The sequence below is a fragment of the Oryza brachyantha genome, chromosome 7 (assembly GCF_000231095.2).
Source record: "Oryza brachyantha chromosome 7, ObraRS2, whole genome shotgun sequence".
In the NCBI taxonomy this organism is placed as follows: Eukaryota; Viridiplantae; Streptophyta; class Magnoliopsida; order Poales; family Poaceae; genus Oryza; species Oryza brachyantha.
The window spans coordinates 11811399-11834127 of NC_023169.2; the positions used below are offsets into that span (position 1 = coordinate 11811399).

Here is a 22729-nt window from a genome sequence, read left to right on the forward strand (position 1 = left end):
TACTCGGCCCCATCCGCTCCAAAAATATAAGCATTTTGGTTTATATAGGTATAGACAGAGATTGGGCATTGCATCTCCGTCGGACCGTCTGTCCAGTTTTTATATAGTCAAAAATACTTGAATTTTTTTTAGAAGATTACAGAGCCAGTATTGAAGGAGACCGATCTGATGTGAGCCCAAGTACGGCGTGTACAAGGATACTCACCACTGCCCTGCATCTGTGATTGAGTGATTGGTGCAGCCGTGCAGCTGTGACAATTGATAGCTCTGCCTGTCGTCGATTCTTCTAAACACAAGCAGACAAGCAAATGCCGCCAGAGCAGGTTTTGTGTTGGCAGTAGCATTCCGCCATTCCCTGCTACATGCATGGATTGGGGGTGGCACCGCTGGGACATGACAAGGCTTACATTCAGAGGCTCCAGTGCTTCACCAGGACGGCGTTTGGTATCGTTTACAACAGGGAAACGTTCAGACATAAATGATGGAGGTAAAAGTGACCTTTTGTTAATATTCCTGAATGGACTAGTTTTTCGATCGCCTTCAGTTAAGCAGTACCTTTTGTTAGTGTTTCATTCTGTTGGGAGGAAAGCAGCTTCTCGAAAAAAAGGAAAAACTCTCACCCCTCTAGATCTAATGAGTTTAGTTTCCTTACCACCAAAGATCAAAATGGATGCAGAACAGCACAAGCTGACAACCCCTAAACCATGTACTGCATCGCGACCCGCATCATCTGGGCTTCCTGTATACCCAGCGTCGCAATGCCTCTCCTGCAGTTCCTCCTCAAGAAGGCATAGAAATAGTTGATCACAAGCTTCTTGACAAAGAAGGAGTCCTTCCGAGCTCTGATGTCGCCGTGGCCCAGAAGGTACACCACGCCCGACTCTCTGGCCCTGTTGATGAAGGAGAGCTCGTTGTCTAGGCTTCCCATCCCATCGATTGCCTCATCCAGAGACCCATCAAATGACATGCTTGACCCAATGGTTGGGTTCTCAGTACCAGCCAAATCGGCGGGGAGTGGAACGCCAGCAGAATAGATGCTACCATTGGGACCAACGAACACTCTTGATGAAGCTGATGCAACCTCTTCTTCAGAATCTGTAACATCATATTGGTCACTCTCTAGGGAGCGCTCTTGGGCCTCTCGCCGTATGAACTTCTCAAGACTCTCCACCAGAAGCTGCTCAAATGCTTTGTTGTCATTCTCCTTGCGTACATCCTTGTACCCATACCTGCAGTCATCCATGAATAATTAACATGCAAGAAAATTTACACTGGAAATGACTCCATTGGTGCTTAAAATTGGATGTACAGCTAGACTACCGACTCAATCATCACACATTGCATAATTTTTTTAAGACTACAGATTACCTTTTCAATATATCAATATCCACCTATAAAGATAGAATCTAGAGATCAGGCCAGCTGCTTCACATATAGCTACTGATATGAACTACTGGGGTAGATATGCACGGATAGAAAGCTGTGACAGCAATATTGGCCAGGACGAATAAAACAAATGTTAATGAACACAGACACAGAATCACTACTAGTAAATATTAGCACCACGCTTTGGTACAGAAATGCTTAAATGGACTTCAATAGCTGCAGTCAAGTGGATTTTTTTTAAAGAAAAAAAAGAAATCCATTTTCATTCACTGAAGTTAGTGGCAGAGATTAGACCCAATGGCCCAAAGAAATCATTTCATGTCAGGGACTATAACCAAAGCTTGATAGAAGCCCTGACAAGAATTTAAAGGAGTGTCAAAGATATAGAGGGAGGTATAGTCCATCTCTGGCCCCCCACTGTGACAACAGTATGATACTATATCAAGCATATTACAGCTTTAAGGGGACACCAGCCCCAGCTACACATTCACAAAACTGTCAGAGATGCCAACAAAGCAAAGTTGTTTTTAGCAGATTCAGGCATTACGTGAAACACAAACAGATGGTCACAGCATAAAACACAAGTAGCTGCGTTTATTATATATCCAACCATCAAAGGAGCATAATTCAAGGCAAATATTACTTCGTTGTAGGAGATAGAAAAAATTTTAGTTTACTACCAAATCCCAAAAAAATGGTGTACATACCTAGCAATGCAGCGAAACATATGATAGCTCTTTGGACAGACCCGACGAAAGAGAAATCTCTCATTCTGAGGTACAACAGGAACTGGAACCCACTTGATGCAGACAAATATGATCATTGAATGTATGGCTGGCAATGTGGCGAGGAATTGACCAAAGATTGCAGGAACTCCCCTCACAAGTTCGTTGTAAAGTAATCCAATTCCAGGAGCTCTGACTGTGCCCAGATTACAACCTAGCTCCATCAACAAATCCATTGAAAGTTTTTGCTTAACCTCAGTTTCATACTTCAACTTGGTTCCATAGTTCCATATGTACATTATCAAGTACAGGACAGCCGCAAATACCAAAAGAACCCAACTCCCATCTGCTACACTGCTCAATACTGAAGAAAAGAAAATTAATTCCAGACCCAGGGAGAGGGTGAGAAAGCACAGAACTACAATGATGTTTATCTGCCATATCAGAAGCATTATGATGGTCACCAACACTGTAGTCATCATCATGACCCCAAGTTCAGCTATGCCTGCAATTGTTACCAGGCATTAGAAGGATTTGCAGTGGCACTGTGGCAGTGGTTTCAGTAGCGAAGAGGTTATTCAGAAGTTCGCTCTCCATTTTAAGTCATATGTGTTAATAATCTTTAGTGTTGTTAGCATAAAAGGAAAAATGTAAAAATAACAATCCAGTGCTTAATTATATAGGGCATCAATGTCTATTTGGAAAATAAAAAACAATACATTTATTTTACTTTTATATGGAACAAGTCACATACCATATGCATTTCCAATCTCATTGATGCTCCCAAATGCTGTAACAAATGCAAGACAAGAAATCAACAAAAACCAGTTCATCACTGGGATGTATATTTGACCCATGAACTTTCTAGATGTGTGAATAATCTTGAGGCGGGGAAAACAGCCAAGAGATGTGGCCTGCTTTATTGTTGAGAATATAGCAGTTGTCATTGTGCGACTAGCAATTATGGCTGCCAGAATAGCTATGAATACCACTGGCCAAAATGCCTGATCTGCAACACCAAGCGGAAATATCTATAAAGGGTGCCAATATAATTTCATTTCCGCTTTTACAAAAACAATACGTAGCAATCAACTAATCAGATTTGAAAGAGGTACATGGATAAACAGGATTATCTTACTTGGAATTGATAAAAAGAAGACCTGCTGATTGTCTGTTAAATTTTCCATAAGATATGCAGCTTGCCCTAGGTAACCCAGTAGCAGGCACGGAAGAACAAGAAACACAAAGGTAAGCTGCAACATATTAGACATATTAAGTATAAGGATGTGAGGTGCAACATTATTCCTAAAACAATACGAAGTCTACCTGAACAGATTTGACAGAGAAGTAGCACAAATCAGCAAACATTGCCTCAGATCCTGTAAAAAGACAAACTCGTTAACATCTTTATAATTCAAGTTCAAATAACACAAACTATAAGAATAAAAATACTGAAGCTGCAAAAGGTTACTTATGACCTACTACAGAAAAACATGTCCCTGAAGTAAACACATTCTTAGAAAATTTAATATTCAAGAATACACACAAATAGCATTAACAGCATGGATAAAACACACACCAGCAGCACATAGAACACATCCTCCAAGAGACATCCAAGCTTGGGTTGGGTTTCTTTCAAAATAATAGTAGATGTACATAGGATTAAATGCCCATAATACAGCTGAACCATATGTCTTGATGTTATAAATTCCTATTCCAGCTAGGCAGCAAAACCATATGAACAAGGCAGGACCAACAGCAAGCCCCACTTTGCTTGTCCCAAATCGTTGCAGACTGAACAGAACAATAAGAACTGCAACAGTGATCATCACAACTTCACCTGAAAAAGTTTCACAATAAAACTAAGCATGATGAACCCATATACAGTACAAACTCAATTCTTTTCATGAATCAATTAGTGCCATGTGTCAATAAACAGAGATTCCATGGTCACCTTCATTAACACTAGATATTCCGACCTTCAAGCCATTGACAGCAGACATCACTGCAGATTTTACCAATAGAAAGGAACAAAATTAATTCTAGGAGAATGATAAAACCTGATGTGGCACAATATTACTCGTAAAAGAAAATATGAAGATTATCAAACACAGTAAAGAGAAATTCAACGAACAACACATCAGAAATATGTGAACCTGAGATTGCTGGTGTGACAACACCATCCGCTATGACCATAGAAGTACCAAAAAGAACAAGCATCAAAAGTAGCTTCTTTAGCATAGATGAAGTCTCAAGACGCTCCTTGATCTTCAAAGACCTCTCCAGTTCTACCGAAGGCACCTGGAGTTGGAAGCTTGATATACGAGTATCAGAGCGTAGTTGATTAGGAAGCAGACTAGCCCTTGCATTCCTGCATATTAGTGAGTATAAGGCAAATGTCCCTCCTGCCAAACATAAAGAACGTAGTTTTATTAAATATAAAAGTTAAACAAAAGTAGCATGTAAAGTCTACTTACAGTGACCTACTAGTAGTACACAATGAGATATACCTTCTCCATCATCGTTTCCCCATAAAACAATGAAAGTATACTTCAGCAATGGTATTAGAATCAGAGTGTATATTACAAGAGAGAGTGCTCCAAGTACATCCTCCTTTGAAGTAATAGGGTACTTGTTGAACATAATATCAAAAGTGTACAATGGACTAGTACCAACATCCCCAAAGACGACACCTAGTGTCTGAAGAGCCAGCACAATACCCCTGCCTAAGGTAATTTCCTGAAAGAAAATGAAGGATTGAGAAATCAGCAGAGTGCAGATACTCATGCATCTCGAATGAAGATGGCACCACATTTTCCAGGCATTATATATCTAGAGACAATGTTTGGATGTGCAGTACCAATGTCTAATGAAAGATGCTTATCAAACAAGTTACAATGACACCTTAGATTCCAATATACTGCATCTATTATTTTTTAGATACCGTTTTAAAATAAGTGTAGACAAACCTCACAATCTTAACTCTCTAACTCATTAATATTTAATAAATGAAAATAACATTAGTAGATTTGTCACGAAAAACACTTTAATAACTAGCTAAATGCATGTGCATTGCAACAGGTTATGAAAATAGCAAAATTAAGTCTTGTTGAAAAAATATTTTTAATTGGTTGAAACAAAATCGCATGTCTGTTATACTGTGTAAAAAATACACAAAAAAAAACCTATCATCTGAGAAAAAAATAATATGCTTAAAAAATTGAGTTGTAGAGCTAAGCAAGTACAAAGAGCAATTAGAGCATTCACACATGTTGTGCTGATATAATGACTCACTTGACTGTATTTTATAGTACTACAGACTTTCATATATATACAAGTATGGGGAATGATAAAACAAGTGCATTGAAGACTGCATCGATGCCCTAAATGACAAGGGAAAGAAATGGAGGGGGTAGCAATCAAAATTGACATGGTATCTAAAACACAACTTTGGCCGATAATTTCTAGAGTATAAATTCATCAAATCTATTAACACTATTATACTGTAAATTTATGGTAGACAATTTTCAGGATAAATCATAAATGTACTGGTAACCCATGTGATTGGTTCAATTTGACTCCATTAAAGGTGAAGAAACAAAGAGTAATAAACGAGTTTGTCTCGCTCATTCATCACCAGTAGTTCCACTTAGGCGTCTGAATGCACCCCATGCTACTGCAGTTCAGTTTCACAAACCAATTTTACTCTCAAAAACCAAAACAGGAGATGAAACAAAACTTCCCATATGCTACAGCTCCTTATTCACATCCCCGAGGTTCTACTACCTCCATTCTGAAATATAAGGGTTTCTATGTTCTTTAGCAAAAACTAAGGCAGAGGGAAGATGTTATCTTTTAGTCACTTCAGTGGTCAAAATTTGAATTGAGTAACTTAGATTCCCTTCCGAAGCATCTCATTGGCTGAAAATGTATGGATTTCCATAGATTGGAATCAGTGCCCAAGAAATACTTATATTGTGTAAGAAGTTTGAATCCTAGAAGTGCTTTCTTTAGGGAAAGAAATGTTTATATTTTGGAATGGAAGGAGAAACTTCTAGCCTGAAGTAGAAGACTAACAATAAATTAAAATAGAAATCATGCTCCAGCGCCTGGCGAGGTATACTTCCATACATGGAAAAGGCTCAAAATTGTGTCACATTAATTATGCATGTTGTATATGGTGTTTTTCACAATTTTGCCATATACATTTCGTGTATTAGGTTGACTTAGGCTACAGGAAATGGCTGAATAAAAGAATGTTTGCGACAGAAATAGAAGATCATAATAAACTGTCTATGTGATCCAATAAGCATTCACAGCAAAACTAAAATCCATGACCGAACAAATCTATATTGTTGTGGTCACTGTATCACATCTACAAGGCCGTTGCAATATCCAAACACCATAAGTACATCCTGGGGGTAATGCGACTTAGATGTGATGTTACAGGTACCAACAAAACAGAGTGTAGGGAAGTTATTACAATTCTTAGAACTGCCCACAATCTGTATATAACACTTGCATCTGAGGATGTGTCACCTACATACAACAAACTTTCGCCAAACACCAAACCAAAAATTTCATTCATCTAAGCAATAATCAAGAATCAATAGCTTGCATGTAGCTTGTGGAGTGGAACGATCAATTTAATAGGTTCCTCAGAAAGGCATGCAAACATCTTCATGCATTCACATGGATAGCTATACTATACATACTATGAGCTGCTAAATAGACTGGTCAGACCAACCAGATGAAATTCAACAGCCCCACCACACAAAACACCCCCATTCTAAAATCAATTAAGACTCTATCAGCTTTCAGGTCTCAAGCTCGTATAAACAGCAGTTCATAAATCGCACAATCAAACCTAGGACACGGAAGCAATACAAGCAAACAGCTGGGGCACATCCTCGCCTAGGCAATACATCGAACAACTTGCGGGCACAAACAAATAGAGGCAGCCAATCTTAACCAAGGCTGTGGGGAGGACTCGAGGAGGAGGTGCGCGTACGCACCTGGTGGCGGTACATGCCGGCGACGTCCTGCGCCTCGACGTCCAGGGAGTCGGCGCGCGGGCCCGTGCGCACGAGCCGCTGGCGGAGCAGCTCGGCCTCCTCGTAGTTGTCGTCGGAGTCCGAGAAGCCGCCGCGGGAGCCCGGGCCGTCGTACGCCCCGTCGTCGGAGCTCTCGATCTCGTCCTCTTCGTAGGCGCCGCCCTGGGCCACCCACCGCATCTCCGCCGACTCCGTCTTCGGCAGCCTTGTCCTGGCGCCGCCGCCGCTGCCGGTCTCCATTCGGATCCGGGCGGGAGAGCGGGGCGCCGGCGCGCGGCGGAGGGTTTACACGGGCTCTGGCAAAACGGAGAACGGGAGAAGGGGAGGAGGGGTCGGAGGGCAGAGAGAGAGGATGACTGGAGACGAAACGGAACTGCAGTCTAGTGGAGTAGGATACAGCTATTCTGCAGTACCCTTCGCCCTTTTTTCACCTGTTTTTTTTTTTGATTTTTTTCTGTATCTAATTTTAGTTTTCTAAGTGAAGCGATAAAGTTGGATTAAATTCCAACGTGCTGAAATCTCTAGTCAACAAAGTGTTTAATTAAAGTGTAATAGCAACGGTTATTTATATAGATGTCATGTGTCACTCACCGGAGCATAGTTGTTTATACTAGTGTACTCAATAATATGAAATTGTTGACTAAATGAACTTGTATAAAAGATAGCACTTTGATCTATGGTAAAGAATAGCAAGCGCCAAATTATAATCTCACGCACTCAATATGAATTACTTGATTTGAGCGAAGCCTATTTTTCTATTACGTAATTATAAAATGTGACAGAAGATGTAATTGAAATCAATCGATGATAAACCTCAAAGAAATAATGAAGCTACTCTTATCGACAATGTGCAAAAGATGGAGCCAAAAGTTGGCGTTGGGTGCATCCTTAGTTTTCACATCATGTTTTAGATTTCCAGTGTTATGAGTTTTACCATGGACATCCACTAGCTAGGTTTTTTCCCCTGTTTTTGGAACCTGGCTACATAGACATGTGGCTTGATGAAAAGCTAGCGTCCGGTCCCTAGTGACCTTTGAACTGTAACCCCTTTTGCTTTTAAAGAATTGGGCCTTGATTAATTCCTTAAATAACCCAACATTAATTTTTTTATTGCATTGTTATGTAGGAGAATCCACATATAGTTTCAAGAAACCAATAATATTATGGTTTTATCTTATGAATCAATTACAAATGTAGTTGTCAGAGAGTTGATCAAACTATAACATAGTTTCATGTGACCAGGAGCGACCAGACAACAACGAAAATCTCATTATGAACTAACCTTGATCAATTGATCAATTGCCTTGGTGGCCCAAGAGACCCAAACCTAAGCACAAAAATGGTCTCTTTATTATGTACTTCTTGCTATATCAACTCATAGCATTAAGCCATCGTGGTTTGCCATCTTCATGGCAAGATTAAAAAAAATTACAAAAACATTAAAAAAGATTACTTGTTGGTGAGTTGATGACCTTTTCACCTTACTAGAAACCATACTGCCTCTTTAGCCCTGAGTTCTTCCATCCAAACATTTTGTCTAAGTTCTTGTATTAACGTTTAAGTATATCATACGTAGGGACGGACTCAGACCTAGGGTAGCTATGGCTGGAGCCCTAGGTCTACGTCCATTATCTCTTTTAAAATTATGTAAAATTACCATACAAATTTTAAAAATAGTTAATACTACATTAGTTTAGCCCTACTCTTTTAAATTTTGTGGTTTCACACCTAATCGTACAGTTCAACATGGATTCACTCATTTTTTTTCTATTTATCAATGAGTAGTAAGAATACCAATTGTGTTAAATATGAACAAAGTGATAGATAAAGAGATGATGAAATCCTTAAATATTGGTTTTAGTAACTCAAGTATCATACCTCCTCCATTTTATTTTACAAGTCGCTTCAAATATACCATAAGTCAAACATTTTTTAGTGTGTCTAAGTTTATAGAATAATATAAATTTATCTATGACATCAAATTAGTTTAATTAAATCTACTATTAAATATTTTATTATATATTTGTTTTATGTTAATAATATCGTTATATATTTTTTATAACATGGTAGTACTTAAAGAATTTTTGACTTGAGATAAAACCAAAGTTTATAATAGGAAACAGTGGTAGTAATAGTTACTACTAGATAAAATTACTATACTCAAATCCTATAAATATCTCATTTTATATACTATTTTAAATGTCTCTGGTGGTGGTGATAATAAATCTATCACCCACTAGTTTTTTTTTAAATTAGTCCATATTATTTCTTAATATTATGAAATAGTCTATATTTGATTCAAACAAGTGATATTAGGATAGTTGAGAAAAAAATACTATAATATTTTGTAATATCTTTATCCATTGCAAAGCATGGGTATTTTGCTAGTACAGATAACATCCCCATCCTTACCTTCTAATTATCCTTATAAGCTAAAATTTAAATCTTTAACTTTAAATTTAGACTGAAATTTAAGATTTTTCATCGTAGTTTATCTTTCAGCTTTGACTTTTATATCGCTAAGAACACATGTATAAAAAATTTATTTATAAATTATTTTTTATTTACAAATATCTCATTTAGTTTTTTCCTAAATAAAACAAACAATCAACCCCTAAACAGATAAGTATATTTGTTTTTCCGACATGTTTATAAGTAGAAAGTTCATAAAAATTACTGCACTACATCTGCAACAGTTTTGTGGATTGTGGAATTTCTACTCGCAAATGAACTCCTCTACGCTCCCAAATCCGACATTGATGGTTGAACCGAGCCGAAGCCCAGCTGTGGCTTGAGCCGAACCAAAGCCGACATGAACCGTGCCGTCTCCAGCATCCGGAGCCACCACGTCGCTCGCCTCGGCGCCTCCCGCACCGCCGCCGCCTCCTTTTCCTCCTCCTCCTCGCCAGAGGCTGCGGAGGCGTGGGACGGGCGGTTCCGGCTGCACAAGCCGCGGGGGCAGCACCTGCTCACCAACCCGCGCGTCCTCGACGCCATCGTCCGGCGCGCCGCGCTGCGCCAGGGCGACGCCGTCCTCGAGGTCGGCCCCGGCACCGGCAACCTCACCGTCCGCCTCCTCGCCTCCGCCGCCGCCCGCGTGTCCGCCGTCGAGATCGACCCGCGCATGGTCGACGCCGTCACCGCCCGCGTCGACGCTCTCGGCCTCGCGCACAAGCTCACGGTTCGTGTCCGCCGCCCACCAGCTGCTCGATCGAATGTCTCCACGAAAAACGAAAAGCTGGATAAATAAACGTGCTCTCGTCTTTTGCCCCTCGGCTCGGTTGGCAGCTGATCGCCGGGGACGCCGTGGAGACCGAGTTCCCGGAGTTCGACGTGTGCGTGGCCAACATTCCCTACGGGATCTCTTCGCCGCTCATCGCGAAGCTGCTGTTCGGGCCCTACCGGTTCCGGGCGGCGACGCTGCTGCTGCAGAAGGAGTTCGCGCGGCGGCTGGTGGCCGCGCCGGGCGACTCGGAGTACAACCGCCTGGCGGCCAACGTGCGGATGGTCGCCGACGCGAGGCTGCTCATGGACGTGAGCAAGAGGGACTTCGTGCCCGTGCCCAAGGTGGACTCCTCCCTCGTCGAGATCCGGCCGAGGGCGGCCGCGCCCGACGTCGACCTCGCCGAGTGGCTGGCCTTCACGCGGGCGTGCTTCGGCCAGAAGAACAAGACCCTCGGCGCGATCTTCAAGCAGAAGAGGAAGGTCTTGGAGCTGTTCACGAGGTCCCATGGCGCCGATGAACGCCGCCACTCCAATGCCGGTGGCGGCGGCGGCAGCAGCTGCCTCGTCGCGCTTGGCGGCGGTGACGACGGAGACATCGGCGACAGCGACTGCAATGGCAGCTACGACGGAGCAGCCAGCTTCAGTGAGGAGGAGGAGGTCACCGCGTTCAAGGCGAAGATCGCCGGTGCATTGGAGTCCTCCGAGCTCGCCGGCAAGAGGCCGTCTAAGCTGTCGAACGACGAGCTCCTGCACTTGCTCAGGTTGCTCAACGAACAAGGGGTCCGGTTTCAGTAGACCATGGCTTTCTCTCGACCCAAGACTCCAAGAGGATGAAGTGAGGCTGCATGCTTGCAGCTGAGGTCACGTCCCGGCCATCCATGGCGGCCGGCTGCCCGCGCCTCACAGCAGGTCAGCCGTCACTGGCAGCCACCTCGTCAATTCGCATCGCAGCATGTCAAAAATTACAGCAACTATGATGGCCAATGACCGGTGCTTCGATCATGAAATGATCAACCGACGCCGTTTGGCTGAAACAGCAACTTCTGCTAGTAGGTGTAGGCTGAATGTGTTCGGAGGTGTGGAGAAAATTATGTAGTCAGGCATGCCGCATGCAACTGTAAACGCAGTGCTACTGAGAGAGACATATCTTGGAGGCTGGAGCATTATCCATGGCACTTCTACATCCTGGATCACTATTTGCTGAGGTGAAGTTGGAATTAACTTTTTCTTTTTCATCTACCGCACTTGGCATTAGTCACAATCATTTATTCATTTTCTACCTGGTACTCGGTTAGTAAATCAGCACTGTTCATTGATTGAAATCAAGCAATATGTCCATGATAAATGACCATTTGAGCAGATCATTTGCATATATATGCACAGTTTATATAACTTCATTAAATTCTCATACCTCGCTATCTTACTGTCATGTCATCAAATGATTGGTGAGTGAAAATACTAACTAGTTTAACCTAACAAAAAGAGAGAACTTCTGCAAAAGATGGAGATGCAAGAAATAGGTTAATCAATCGATTTCAAATCCCTGCAGCGGCTTTCAAATTAGCTCTAAATGCTTCCATCACGACGTATCCATCATAATCATCATCATCATCGCATCATTTAGTACATTCCTTAGGCCGGTGGTACTACATATAAAGTGGGTAAAGTGAAGATACACCCTCGTCTTTTCGCGGCTTATGTTCATAAGCCAAAATTTGAATTTTCAATTTTAAATTTTAAGTTAATTTTGGTATTTTTTTATCGTAGTTTATTTTTCAGCCTTGGCGTTTAGATCGCTAACAACACAACTATAAAACAATCACCCCCTAGAATTTAACTAAGCTGGTCTTTGCCACATAAATCAGAATTCCATCCAACATTCCATTGGAGTATTGGACTGCAAATAAAATTCACAATAGCCAACTGATGATTAGAATCCTATCAAATATTCCATTCGAATTGCGAATCAAAATTCACAATAGTGTACTACATTCTATTCCACACCTGAAGGTGGAAGCATCAAATTGAGAAAGCAAAATTCTTATCATTATCATGGATCATCATCACAGCCCCACATTTTTCTTGAGTTAATACACACCGAATTATAGTACAATTTTACACGCTAAAATGCTAGCTGCATCGAAGTAAAACCTAGCCGTAGAATTGTGACAAAAAAGAGGAAAAACTAAAAGGCGAAAAAAAAAGTGATAAGAAAGTTTAGTCCTATACCCTCCACAAACTCCTTATCATCGTGGCGGCAAAGGCGAGAGGAGAGGAGAGGAGGAAGGCTTCACCTCATCCCGACGACGGCGACGAGGGGAAGGCGTCCTTGACGGCGGACGCGGCGGTGAGGTAGTTGAGCGTGTTGCGGAGCGTGTCCCGCTCGCGGCGCAGCCGGGCGGCGGTGTCCTCGAGCTCGAGCAGCGCCTGCTGCTCCCGCGGCGCGCCCTCGAAGGTGTTGCCGACGTAGAAGGAGAAAGGGGTCGGGAAGAGGCCCCGGCGCAGGTCCCCGACGTCCTTCTCCGGCTTGCCGTTGAGGCGGTTGGCGATGCGTATGACGTCGCGCATGAGGGCCTCGACGTCGGAGGCGAGCGCCTCGGCGTCCTCCCCCGGCGCGGGGGTCTCGGCGGGCGGGCGGTCCTCGAGCCACTGCACGGCGGCGACGAGGTAGGGCTTGGTGCGGACGACCCGCGCGACGCGGAACCGCTCCTGGCCCTTGCAGATGAGGAAGAAGCGGTCGTCGGCGAGGCGCTCGTGCTTGACGACCTCCCCGACGCACCCGACGTCGGCCGCCCCGCCCCCGGAGCCGGAGAAGACGACGCCGAAGCGGAGGTCCGTCTGCAGCACGGTGTGCATCATGACGCGGTACCGGAACTCGAAGATGTGCAGCGCGTGGGTCGCGTCCGGGAACAGCACGAGCGGCAGCGGGAACAGCGGCAGCTCCACCAGCCCGTCGTCCGACTCGGGCGGCTGGTACGGCTCCGGCTCCGACGCCGACGGCCCCGACCCCGCCGCGGTGGCGAGGCGGCCTCGGCCTCGGCCTCCTCGACGGCCCGGGGAGGAGGCAACGGCGGAGTGCACGCGAGGCGCCCGGCGGAATGCGTCGCTGGGGGAGGCGAGGCGAGGGGAGGGGAGGATTTGGGGGAGGAGCGCCATTGGATTGGGGGCGGAGGCGGAGGCGGAGGATCTTTTTTTCCCCCGCGGCGGCCGACGCGACGCGAGGGGGGGAGGGGAATGGTTGCGGGGTGGATTTTGCGGGGTGATTTCTCACCGGGGGTTTTGCGGGAGGAGGGGGAGGGGGAGGGGGAGGGGAGCCATGGGATTTCTTTTTTTCTTCCCTTCTCTCTTCGATTTCTTGTTCTTCTTTCTTGGGAGGATTGATTTTGTTATTGTGGGGCCCACGTGGGAAGCTGGAAACGTTGGTAATGCGGTGGCCGGTGGGCGGGGCGATGGCGTGGAGGAGTCCACGTGGGGGCTTATCCACCTGGAGCTGGAGTGAGGTGGCGTGGCCTACGGGTGAACCTGGACCTGGCTGTAAGGTTATTGGGCCGTACTAACCACAAAGAGGGACGAGTTGTGTGGACGGGCTGACGGCCTTTTATGTACATTTTGTTGCGAAGAAAGTCCACCAAAGGTCCCTCAACTAATAGGCTAGCTTGTTTTTCATCGCTTAACCGAAATATCAGAAATATATACCCTTCAACTAAGTAAAACCGTGTAAACTTGGTCCCATAGCCGGATTCACTTCGTTTTTGAGTGGTTTTGAATGAGGTGGCATAAGATGGCCCCACATGTCAGTAGCTTCAAATTTTTTTCTCATTTTCTTTCTTTCTTCTCTTTCATGCTCTTGTCTCTCTCTTTTCCTCACTTCGCATGGGGCGGCGACGGCTAGGCACGTGCAGGCACAGCTGGGGCGGAGGGCTGACCGAGCTAGGCGCGAGCGGCGGCGGCGCTGCCTGGAGCGACAACCACCGATTGTATGGCTGCGGCGTCGACGTCGTCACTGGCTGCCGCCACCGCCTTGATGGCGCATGTCTACTTGCCGTCGCACGATGCAAGACGCCTCAGTGACAGCCCCCCTAAAGGGGCCGGTGGGCTCAATGCGACGTCGGAGGTTGTCGTCGCCACCGTCGGCGCGGCGCTGCTCCTCGTCCTCCTGCTCACCGCCTGCGCCTGCTGCTCCCGGAGCGCAGCAGGAGGAAGAAGGCCAGGCAGCGGTGGCAGAACCATCACGACGCCTCCGGGTACCAAGGTGAGGCGCGCACGCCGTTGCTGTTGTTAGTTAATCCCGCTGCATCTTGCTGGTAGAACATACTTTGTTGCATTTTGAGCATTGAATTATTTTGCATGTTTATCAGTTTGCATGTAGAGAATGCACGAGCTCACGTTTCAGTTGTTCGCTTGTTCTGTTGTTCTGTTCGCTTGTTCTGTTGCCGTTTCGCCTACAGTACTCTCGCTAGGTGTTCGATTGTGAGTTCTGCTCTAAATTCCAGGTGACAGCGTGTGTGTGCGTGAGAATTGCTTCTAGGTTATGTGGAGCGTCAACCTTCTCAGATTCGACGATACATGTTAATTGTGGCACACTAAACGGCGTAGGGAGTACAGGGATATATATGCATGTGTTACCATCAGCCGTGATTATCTAGAGGCTATAACAAACATCTTATCTTAACTAACTACTACATAACTCCTAGATCACAGCCGAGCCAGTATACACAATGCATTTACATAATATTTCATATAGTCTAACAGGTTAGACACCAACAGCTGTGACCTGTCGTGCTTGCTGTGTTCTTGACCATCACGACGGCAATGGCGCGCGGCGCAGGTGACAGCACGGCGTACTACCGGCCACCACAACACCGGCGGCACGAAGCCGGCGCCACAGAACAAGATCGCCCCGTTGTCGATCAACTGGCATGCGGCGCCCGGACGGCCGGTGCTGGACATGCACTCGACGGGCCCGCACGGCCGGCAGCCGCCGCCTCCTCCGGTGCCGGCTAGACTCGACAAGAATGCGTTCAGTTACGAGGAGCTCACGGCGGTGACGGGCGACTTCTCCGAGGAGAACCTGCTGGGGCAGGGCGGGTTCGGTTACGTGTACCGCGGCGTGCTCCCCGACGGGGAGGAGGTGGCGGTGAAGCAGCTCAGCTCTGGGAACGGGCAGGGCGAGCACGAGTTCCAGGACATGATCAGCCGCGTCCACTACCGCCACGGCACCACCTCCCCTCGTCGGCTACTGCATCCGCCGAGCGACGAGTAATCCAACCAGCGCCGCTGCCGCCCGCGCCGACTCCAGCCAGCGCCACCGCTCCCGCGTAGCTCGGCCAGCCCCCCGCCCCTCCTGCGCCTGCACGTGCCTAACCGCCGCCGCTCCATGCAAAGTAAGGAACAAGAGAGAGAGGAGAGCATGGGACAGAAGAAAGAGAAAGAAAATGAGAAATAATTGATATGTGGGGTCATCTTATGCCACTTCATCTGCAACCACGCAATGACTGAGTCAATCATGTTATGGGACCGAATTTGCACGGTATTTTTTAGTTGAAGGGTATACATTTATGGTATTCCAATTAAGGGATGAAAAACGAACTTGCCGATTAGTTGAGGGACCTTTAGTGGACTTTTTCCTTTTGTTGCTTGGATAGCTAGGTCGGAACAAGCCGATCTCAACTATCGGTCAAGTTTAATTTGCATCTCTCGACTGTAAAATCCGAGTTTGATTTGTGTCCCTCAACCGTAAAATCAGATATAGAGCATCACTAACTATCAAAAACCAGTTTAAATCGAGTTTCTTAGCTATTTTGAGGGTAGTTTCATCATACATGAATGTTGACCTAGTCTACGTCTGACATATTACTTACATGTGTGTGTTACTATAGTCAGAGAAAAAAGATATATAATGGACCATATGTAAATAGTAATTGTATCATAAAAATAAAAGAATCCATGGGAGCTTTATGTCAGTCACATATAGGGGCGGAGCTGCTTGAAGCGAGGAGGGTTACATGAAACCCGTTTTAAAAATTTTTTTAACTAGAATTCATCTATTTTCATCATATATGTGTCCACTCAATCTAAATTTAGGCACCCACAGCAGCTTAAACGCGGTACATACCACTAGAAAGCAGTTGAGTGGCCCCCTAGTGTCATCGGCATGGTCGCCACTGGTATGTCACGCTGCACTACCTTGCTAGGGCTTTGTCTCCCTACCCTAGGATGAAAACGTCTCGAAAACAGACGGAAACCATCTCTAACGTTTCTATTTTCATTTTTTTTAACTGGAACCGGAATCGGAAACCTCGGATACAAAAACGGAATCGGACAATATCGAAAACGAAAATGGAGCAAATACGGTATCGAAAAATTATCGAACTATAAAAACACGTCAAAATGAGTATCGAGATGTTTTTTTCTAAAATAACATATCAAATTCTCAAAGTAAAATATAGAACAACATATCAGTTGGAGCTCCATAACAATAAACAAATCAAAGTGGAGGTGACTTGATCCTGCTGAAAATCAACGTGGAGTTCAGAACGTGAGCAAGAACTTGTTGGGTAATCAAAATACAGACTAGGCATCAAAACTGCACTAACGTGCGGTCTCCGGTCCGGCAGTGAGGCTACAGCAGCAGCGTCGCACTATTGGGAACAGCTACCAGCGAGACAGGGGCTGCGTCGAGGGTGGTGGCGAGGCAGGGGAACATCGGGAGCGGCGTCAGGGGCGGTAAGGCAGGGGCGGGCTGGAGGCATCCCCGACAGCGAGGAAGGGGTAGGCTGGCGGCGTCAGGGGCGTCCGGCCGGCGAACGGCGAGACAGGGCTGGCGTGGTGGCACACGGTGTCAGGCGCTGGAACGGCGTCCGAATGCCGGAAAGGAGTGTATTATCTACCATGTGCTACGTAATTCCAGAAAATTTTCTGGAAAGTTCTCGACCGATTTTGCATTCTGGCATAGTCCTCTTATAGTATCCGATTCTGATTTCGGAAAAAATTCGATTCCAATACCATTTCTAAAGATTTCTAAAAAACTTCCGACTGGTTGTTTTCGTTCCTGAAAACATGTCCGAAATCCGGAAAAAATCCGATCCGTTTTCAACCCTACCCTCTGCATCCGTTCTTAGGCCTCCTTCCTTCGCCCCTGCCCGGATGCCCCTACCTCATTTTCTCAGTCAACTCCATACTGGCCAAATGGCCGGCTCCAGTCCAAGGTGACTCAAATCTAAAAATCTAAAATCCTTGATCATTTTCTGAATGCCTCAAAGTGAATGGCTAAATGCCTCATAGTTACTGCTCCAATGATTTGTGAATGGTCGAATTCTTATTTGAACTAGTTTTTTTTGCATAATATTTGAACACGTGCGTGCTAAATTAGTTGATTATCAATATTGTTAGTGCTATTCATATATTTTTACCACATTTTAACTGCATTTGTACTCATATATGTGATTGCGGTAGTAAAAAAAATGTGCATGTTATGTTGACTAGCGACGTTAGAGTTTACCTACTATTCCTAGTGAAAAATGTGCATGTTATGTTGACTAGCGACATTAGAGTTTACCTGTTATTCCTAGTGAAATATTCCTGGCTACGCCACTGCCAACCGTTATTACCGTGTAAGTGCTGCATCAAAAGATTAATATACCGTACAGGACGAAATTGTTGTCCAAAACCGGGGGAGTCAAATTTTCAGGTTTTGAATCTTTTGATGATTGCAACGCACGCACGCTCCCCCTGAGAACGCACCTCGCTAACGACTACTAAGACCTTTATAACCATTATGCTACAGACCCATTCGCTACTCTGGTTTTGTGTTGGAGTGATGTAGCAGGTTTTGTGTTGGAGTGATGTAGCATGGATGATTTGTGAATAACCATGTATTGGTATCTTGAGAAATTTTTCCATGTGCATCATTGGATATCAGTGATGTATATCGCGTCTATTGCATTTGCTGATCCGTGTGGTTGCCCAGTTGCAAGCGACGAAGTTTTGCACTTACCATGACAAAAAAGCTCCATAGCCCAAAATTCTTATTTTAATTAATTACCATTACAATACTCTTGTTATTACTAGCTAGTACAAGTCGCCCTCTCACTGAGCAGAGAGCTTCCAGGATTAACCTGTGAAGTAGCAGCGAAAGCTATAGACGCGGCCACTGCATCAGAACCTCTAAAACTCTTCGAATTTCCCAGCGAGTAATGCACGCGTAGGACGAGCGTGTGGCAGCCGGGCAAAACGGCATCGATCGACGCGAGAACGATGGTTTCTCTCATCGGAGGCTGTTGACGAAGGCGAGCAGCGAGTCGACGTCCCTCTTCTCCGACGGGTACTTGATCGGCCTCGCGGTGCGGCTCGGGAAGAGGAGGATGGTCGGGAAGCTCTGCAGCTGCAGCTCCTTCTGCGCGAACGCCTTCTGCTCGCCGTCGGCGCGGAACTTGGCCACCTTCACGCCGGAGCCCGCGCCGAGCTTCTCGGCGAGCTCCAGGTAGGACGCCTCCATGGCCTGGCAGAAGGGGCACCACGGCGCGTACAGCACGACCAGCCACGGCTCCGCGCGGTTCTCCAGCCGCAGGAGGTTCTCGACGCCGCCGCGGGTGAGGCTCACCACGCCGCTGCTCTCGAAGATGTCCGGCGCGCCCGCCGAGCCGTTGCCGTTGGCGCCGCCGCCGCCGGCCTTGTGCGCCGCCGCCGCCGCGGGCTGGCCTTCCTTGTCGATGTTCCCCTTGTGCAGGCCGCACTCCTTCGCCGTGGCGTCCTCCCACCACCACCTCCCTTCCCTCTCGTGCTGCCCCGGCAGCACGGGCCTCGTGCACGGCTCGCACCCGATCGACACGTACCCCTGCGCGTGCAGGGCGTTCACGGGGACGTCCATGGTGCGGAGGAACGTCCACACGTCCTTGCCGTCGACGTTGGCCACGGGGTTCCACTTGACCAGGCTGCCGGCGCCGCCCGCCAGGCCCTCGAACGACGGGTCGACCTGGACGACGGGGATGCTGGCGCGCGTCCCGGGCGACTGGTCCTTCCGCTGGCCGGTGATCCACGCCCTGAGCCCGCGCAGCGCGCGGCGGAGCGGCCGCACCTTGCGCACCCGGCAGCACTCCTGGTGGCCGTCCTCGTAGAAGGAGAAGAGGCCCTTGGCGCGCACCAGCTCCTGCACCTCGCCGGCGTCCGGGAACATGTACTCGATGTGGATGCCGTAGTGCTTCTCCACCTTGTCGAACAGCTGGTACGTCTCCGGGTTCAGCCTCCCCGTGTCCAGGCTGAACACCCGGAACGGCCGCCCCGTCAGCTTCGCGTACTCGATCAGCGCCACGTCCTCCGCGCCACTGCAAATTCAATATGGCAATTGATTGGTAATTCGCACCAAATTTTGTGCAAATTTAACTCGAATTTGATCTGATCAGGTGGTCATCTCATCTTTTGGTATCTGCTTATGCTTATAAAGAGCAAAACCAGCCGTAGCTAAGCTTGGCCTCAAATCAATTATTTTGTCCTGACTATGTACAAATTTAACTATTTTCTTAAATTTATCAAGAATTTATGTGGAGTTTGGATCATATGCCTAGGGTTTGAGCCCTAGTTATCATAGGAGTGGATCCGCTCCTGCTTATAAGTTTAAAATTTAAAATTTTAATCTTAAATTTAGAGTTAATTTTAAAGGTTTTTTTACCTAACATTGGTTTTAAATTATTAAGAATATTTATATAAAAATTTAATTCATAAATTATTGCTCGTTTAAATATACCATGATAAATTATTGTAAATATACCGTGATGCGGTTAATCACCCGGTGTTGCCTACACGGCCACACGCCCACACGGGTACACAAGTTCAACTTGGCCTCGTGCCATTCGCCCTTTTGACTTTGCTAAAGTTAGATCATGGACGAGATAGGGTATACTATTCGTGCAGTGCCGTAGTGGAGCAACTATTTTGTCTGCTTGTGCGTGGCTGGTGGGCCATGATTCTAGCACGGCGGGGATGCCATAGATACATTGATCCTGGACATGCTCATAAGTTTTGCTCAAACGTTGTGGGGGTGGTACTACGTCCAAATACATTGAACCGGGCAGCTAAACGGGTTATATGCTCTTCCGTTACCATCGCCCGTACCCCAGCCTGACCCGTTTCAGTAATTACAACCCGCTTATACTTGGAAACACAAAATCAATGGCAAACTAAATTGTACGCAGAAAGTGACTATGGTGTGATACACTAACTACGGTTCAAATTATATTTGCTCATATTTACTCCTCGTTTCTTAATATTATCAAGTCCATGCTACGAATTTGGACATATTCTAAAGTCAGGAAATGTTTTGCCGAAATGGATTTGTACGCCAAGATCCGTATAATAATCGTCCCCATGTGATGAAATTTTCCTAAATAGGGAAATAGCTGCTGGGTGACAATAACACTACATGAACAGCAACGTCGTTGACACACTTGTGGTCCCACCTGACAGCCGTAGCGATACGGAATACTCCTAGGAAACTGCAGGAATCTTCAGGACCACCCGTTTGGGTTTCGGAAGATACCGTGATGATGCTATGCTGCTCGCATCATCTGGGATTAGGCGGGCGATCGGGCTCGTACGCGCCTACGCCCGGTGCACCGTGAGCCTAACGGGTGCGGATGATGATCCGCCACGGAATGGGAAAACCCCGGGACGGGGTGGAAGGGGAGGGCGGGCGCTCACCTGAAGGCGATGGCGATGTCGGATCCGAACAGGGCGAGCGCCCGATCCATGATCTCCAGCGGCGACGCGCCCTGCAGCTCCTGGGCCAGGGCCTCGAAGTCCACGGGGGCGGCCTCGACGGCGGGGGCCTCCTCCGCCGCGGGCGCGGGGGCCGGCGCCGCGGCGGCCGAGGCGGAGACGGGATGCCTCGCCGGCTCCGCCGCGCGCAGCGGGCGCACCGCCCTCGCGCGCTGGGCCCTCGCCGCCGTGCCCGCGGCCGGGGAGGCCGCGGCCACCTGCTGCTGCTGCTTCACGGCTCCAATCCTCGCGGCTGCACGAGCCCAAAACAGACGCAAAATTTAGGCAAAAAAAAAACCAATAAAATCTCGCCACAAATGCGGATGCTACGCATTTTCGCTGGGAGAAATCTCGATGCTTCGCGCACGTTGTCGAGCAACCCAAACCAGCACTTAATTTCTCGAGTTTTTGGACCAAAAATTGGAGCTTATGGGAGGTAATCCTCAAGCTTCCCAGACTTCAATTTCCGCACTAAACCCTCAAATCCATCTCAAATTTCTACGAACGGCGATCTTACTTGAATGCGATGAAGCGGAGATCAGAGAATCGTAACGGAATCCTCACCTTTGAGGTCGCGGAGGGCGACGGAGTGGGACGAGATGGAAGCGGTAGCGGAAGCCATCACCACCGAATCCCTCCTCTTCTTCTCCCTTCAAAAATTCGGACAAGATCTCCGAGCAGCACGAAATGCTCTCTCTCTCTCTCTCTTTTTTGCCTTCACTTCTGTGTGGTTTCTGTGGCGTATGGTCAAGAGGGATGGCGGCCACATATAGCCTCGCGCGGGAGGCTGTGTTCAATGCACCTGGACGGATTCGGGAGCGGCGGGATGGCTGGACACGTGTCATGTAACCATTGGCTGGCCACACGGGAGGGGGCTCCCTGGCCGATCGAAGCAGTGGCGTCACACGGAGCCACAGGAAGGGGGTGGGGGCCACGCGGCAGTGGCGTCGGCGCCACGGTGGTGCCACCTCACACGCCACGCCTGTCATTTTGGTAATCCCTGGCTCCATCCGTCTAAAAAGGTTTACTTTTATAAGAAACGGAGCAAATATGCTAATGGTGACGAACTTAGGATAATCTTTATGACAATAAATGGTGACAGGATGAAAATTGGATTGGTTTAGAGTGTTGGACAGATATAAAGGTTGAAGAACGCAGGAAGGCACCTAATGCATGCTAACGGCATGACTAGCTCAGAAACGTAAACAGAAAACATGCCCAACTATAGAAAGTTGTAAGGCGAGCGCAAAAAACAAAAACTATTGTTCAAGTTAGATATAAACAATAGTGTAAAGTACTTAAGGACACGTACAAAGATGTCTATTAGCTAACTTTCTTAGTCGTCACGTATACAAATTTGGTGACGTGAAGGAAAGAGAGAAGGAGAGAGAAAAACTATTGCCATGTATGGCAACGGCCTAGAATCGACTCTTAGCATTTATTAAAGAAAATTTTCTTGCATGGCAATGTATAAAAAGAAAACTAACTTAATAAAAAATATTTTATTACATTAATGAAAAACCATATTTAATTCTATCTTTATATGTATCATTATAAAATAAACTCTTATTGATGACGTGACTTGAG

General features: G+C 46.5%; 4 protein-coding genes across 4 annotated transcripts; 1 reads left to right on the top strand and 3 right to left on the bottom strand.

Moving 5' to 3' along the window:
• Positions 1-230: 230 nt before the first annotated feature.
• LOC102708913 (probable potassium transporter 14) lies at positions 231-7474 on the bottom strand. Its single transcript, XM_040526210.1, has 10 exons — positions 7127-7474; positions 4622-4850; positions 4268-4516; positions 4066-4116; positions 3691-3951; positions 3438-3490; positions 3250-3364; positions 2866-3120; positions 2094-2616; positions 231-1229 (listed from the first exon to the last, which is right to left on the bottom strand). Exons 1-10 carry the CDS (start codon positions 7403-7405, stop codon positions 698-700), a joined length of 2547 nt encoding a protein of 848 aa, XP_040382144.1. The 5' UTR covers positions 7406-7474; the 3' UTR covers positions 231-697.
• Positions 7475-9882: 2408 nt separating this feature from the next.
• Positions 9883-11798, top strand: LOC102709192 (ribosomal RNA small subunit methyltransferase, mitochondrial-like). The gene is made up of 2 exons (XM_006658538.3): positions 9883-10346; positions 10454-11798. Exons 1-2 carry the CDS (start codon positions 9978-9980, stop codon positions 11183-11185), a joined length of 1101 nt encoding a protein of 366 aa, XP_006658601.2. The 5' UTR covers positions 9883-9977; the 3' UTR covers positions 11186-11798.
• A 515-nt stretch (positions 11799-12313) lies between these two features.
• LOC107304608 (lon protease-like) lies at positions 12314-13781 on the bottom strand. Its single transcript, XM_015839530.2, has one exon. It carries the CDS (start codon positions 13544-13546, stop codon positions 12686-12688), a length of 861 nt encoding a protein of 286 aa, XP_015695016.2. The 5' UTR covers positions 13547-13781; the 3' UTR covers positions 12314-12685.
• Positions 13782-18310: 4529 nt separating this feature from the next.
• On the bottom strand, positions 18311-21871 carry LOC102709478 (probable 5'-adenylylsulfate reductase 1, chloroplastic). The gene is made up of 3 exons (XM_040525873.1): positions 21707-21871; positions 21086-21395; positions 18311-19713 (listed from the first exon to the last, which is right to left on the bottom strand). The coding sequence occupies exons 1-3, from the start codon at positions 21762-21764 to the stop codon at positions 18657-18659; spliced, it is 1425 nt and encodes a 474-aa protein (XP_040381807.1). The 5' UTR covers positions 21765-21871; the 3' UTR covers positions 18311-18656.
• Between the last annotated feature and the right edge of the window lie 858 nt (positions 21872-22729).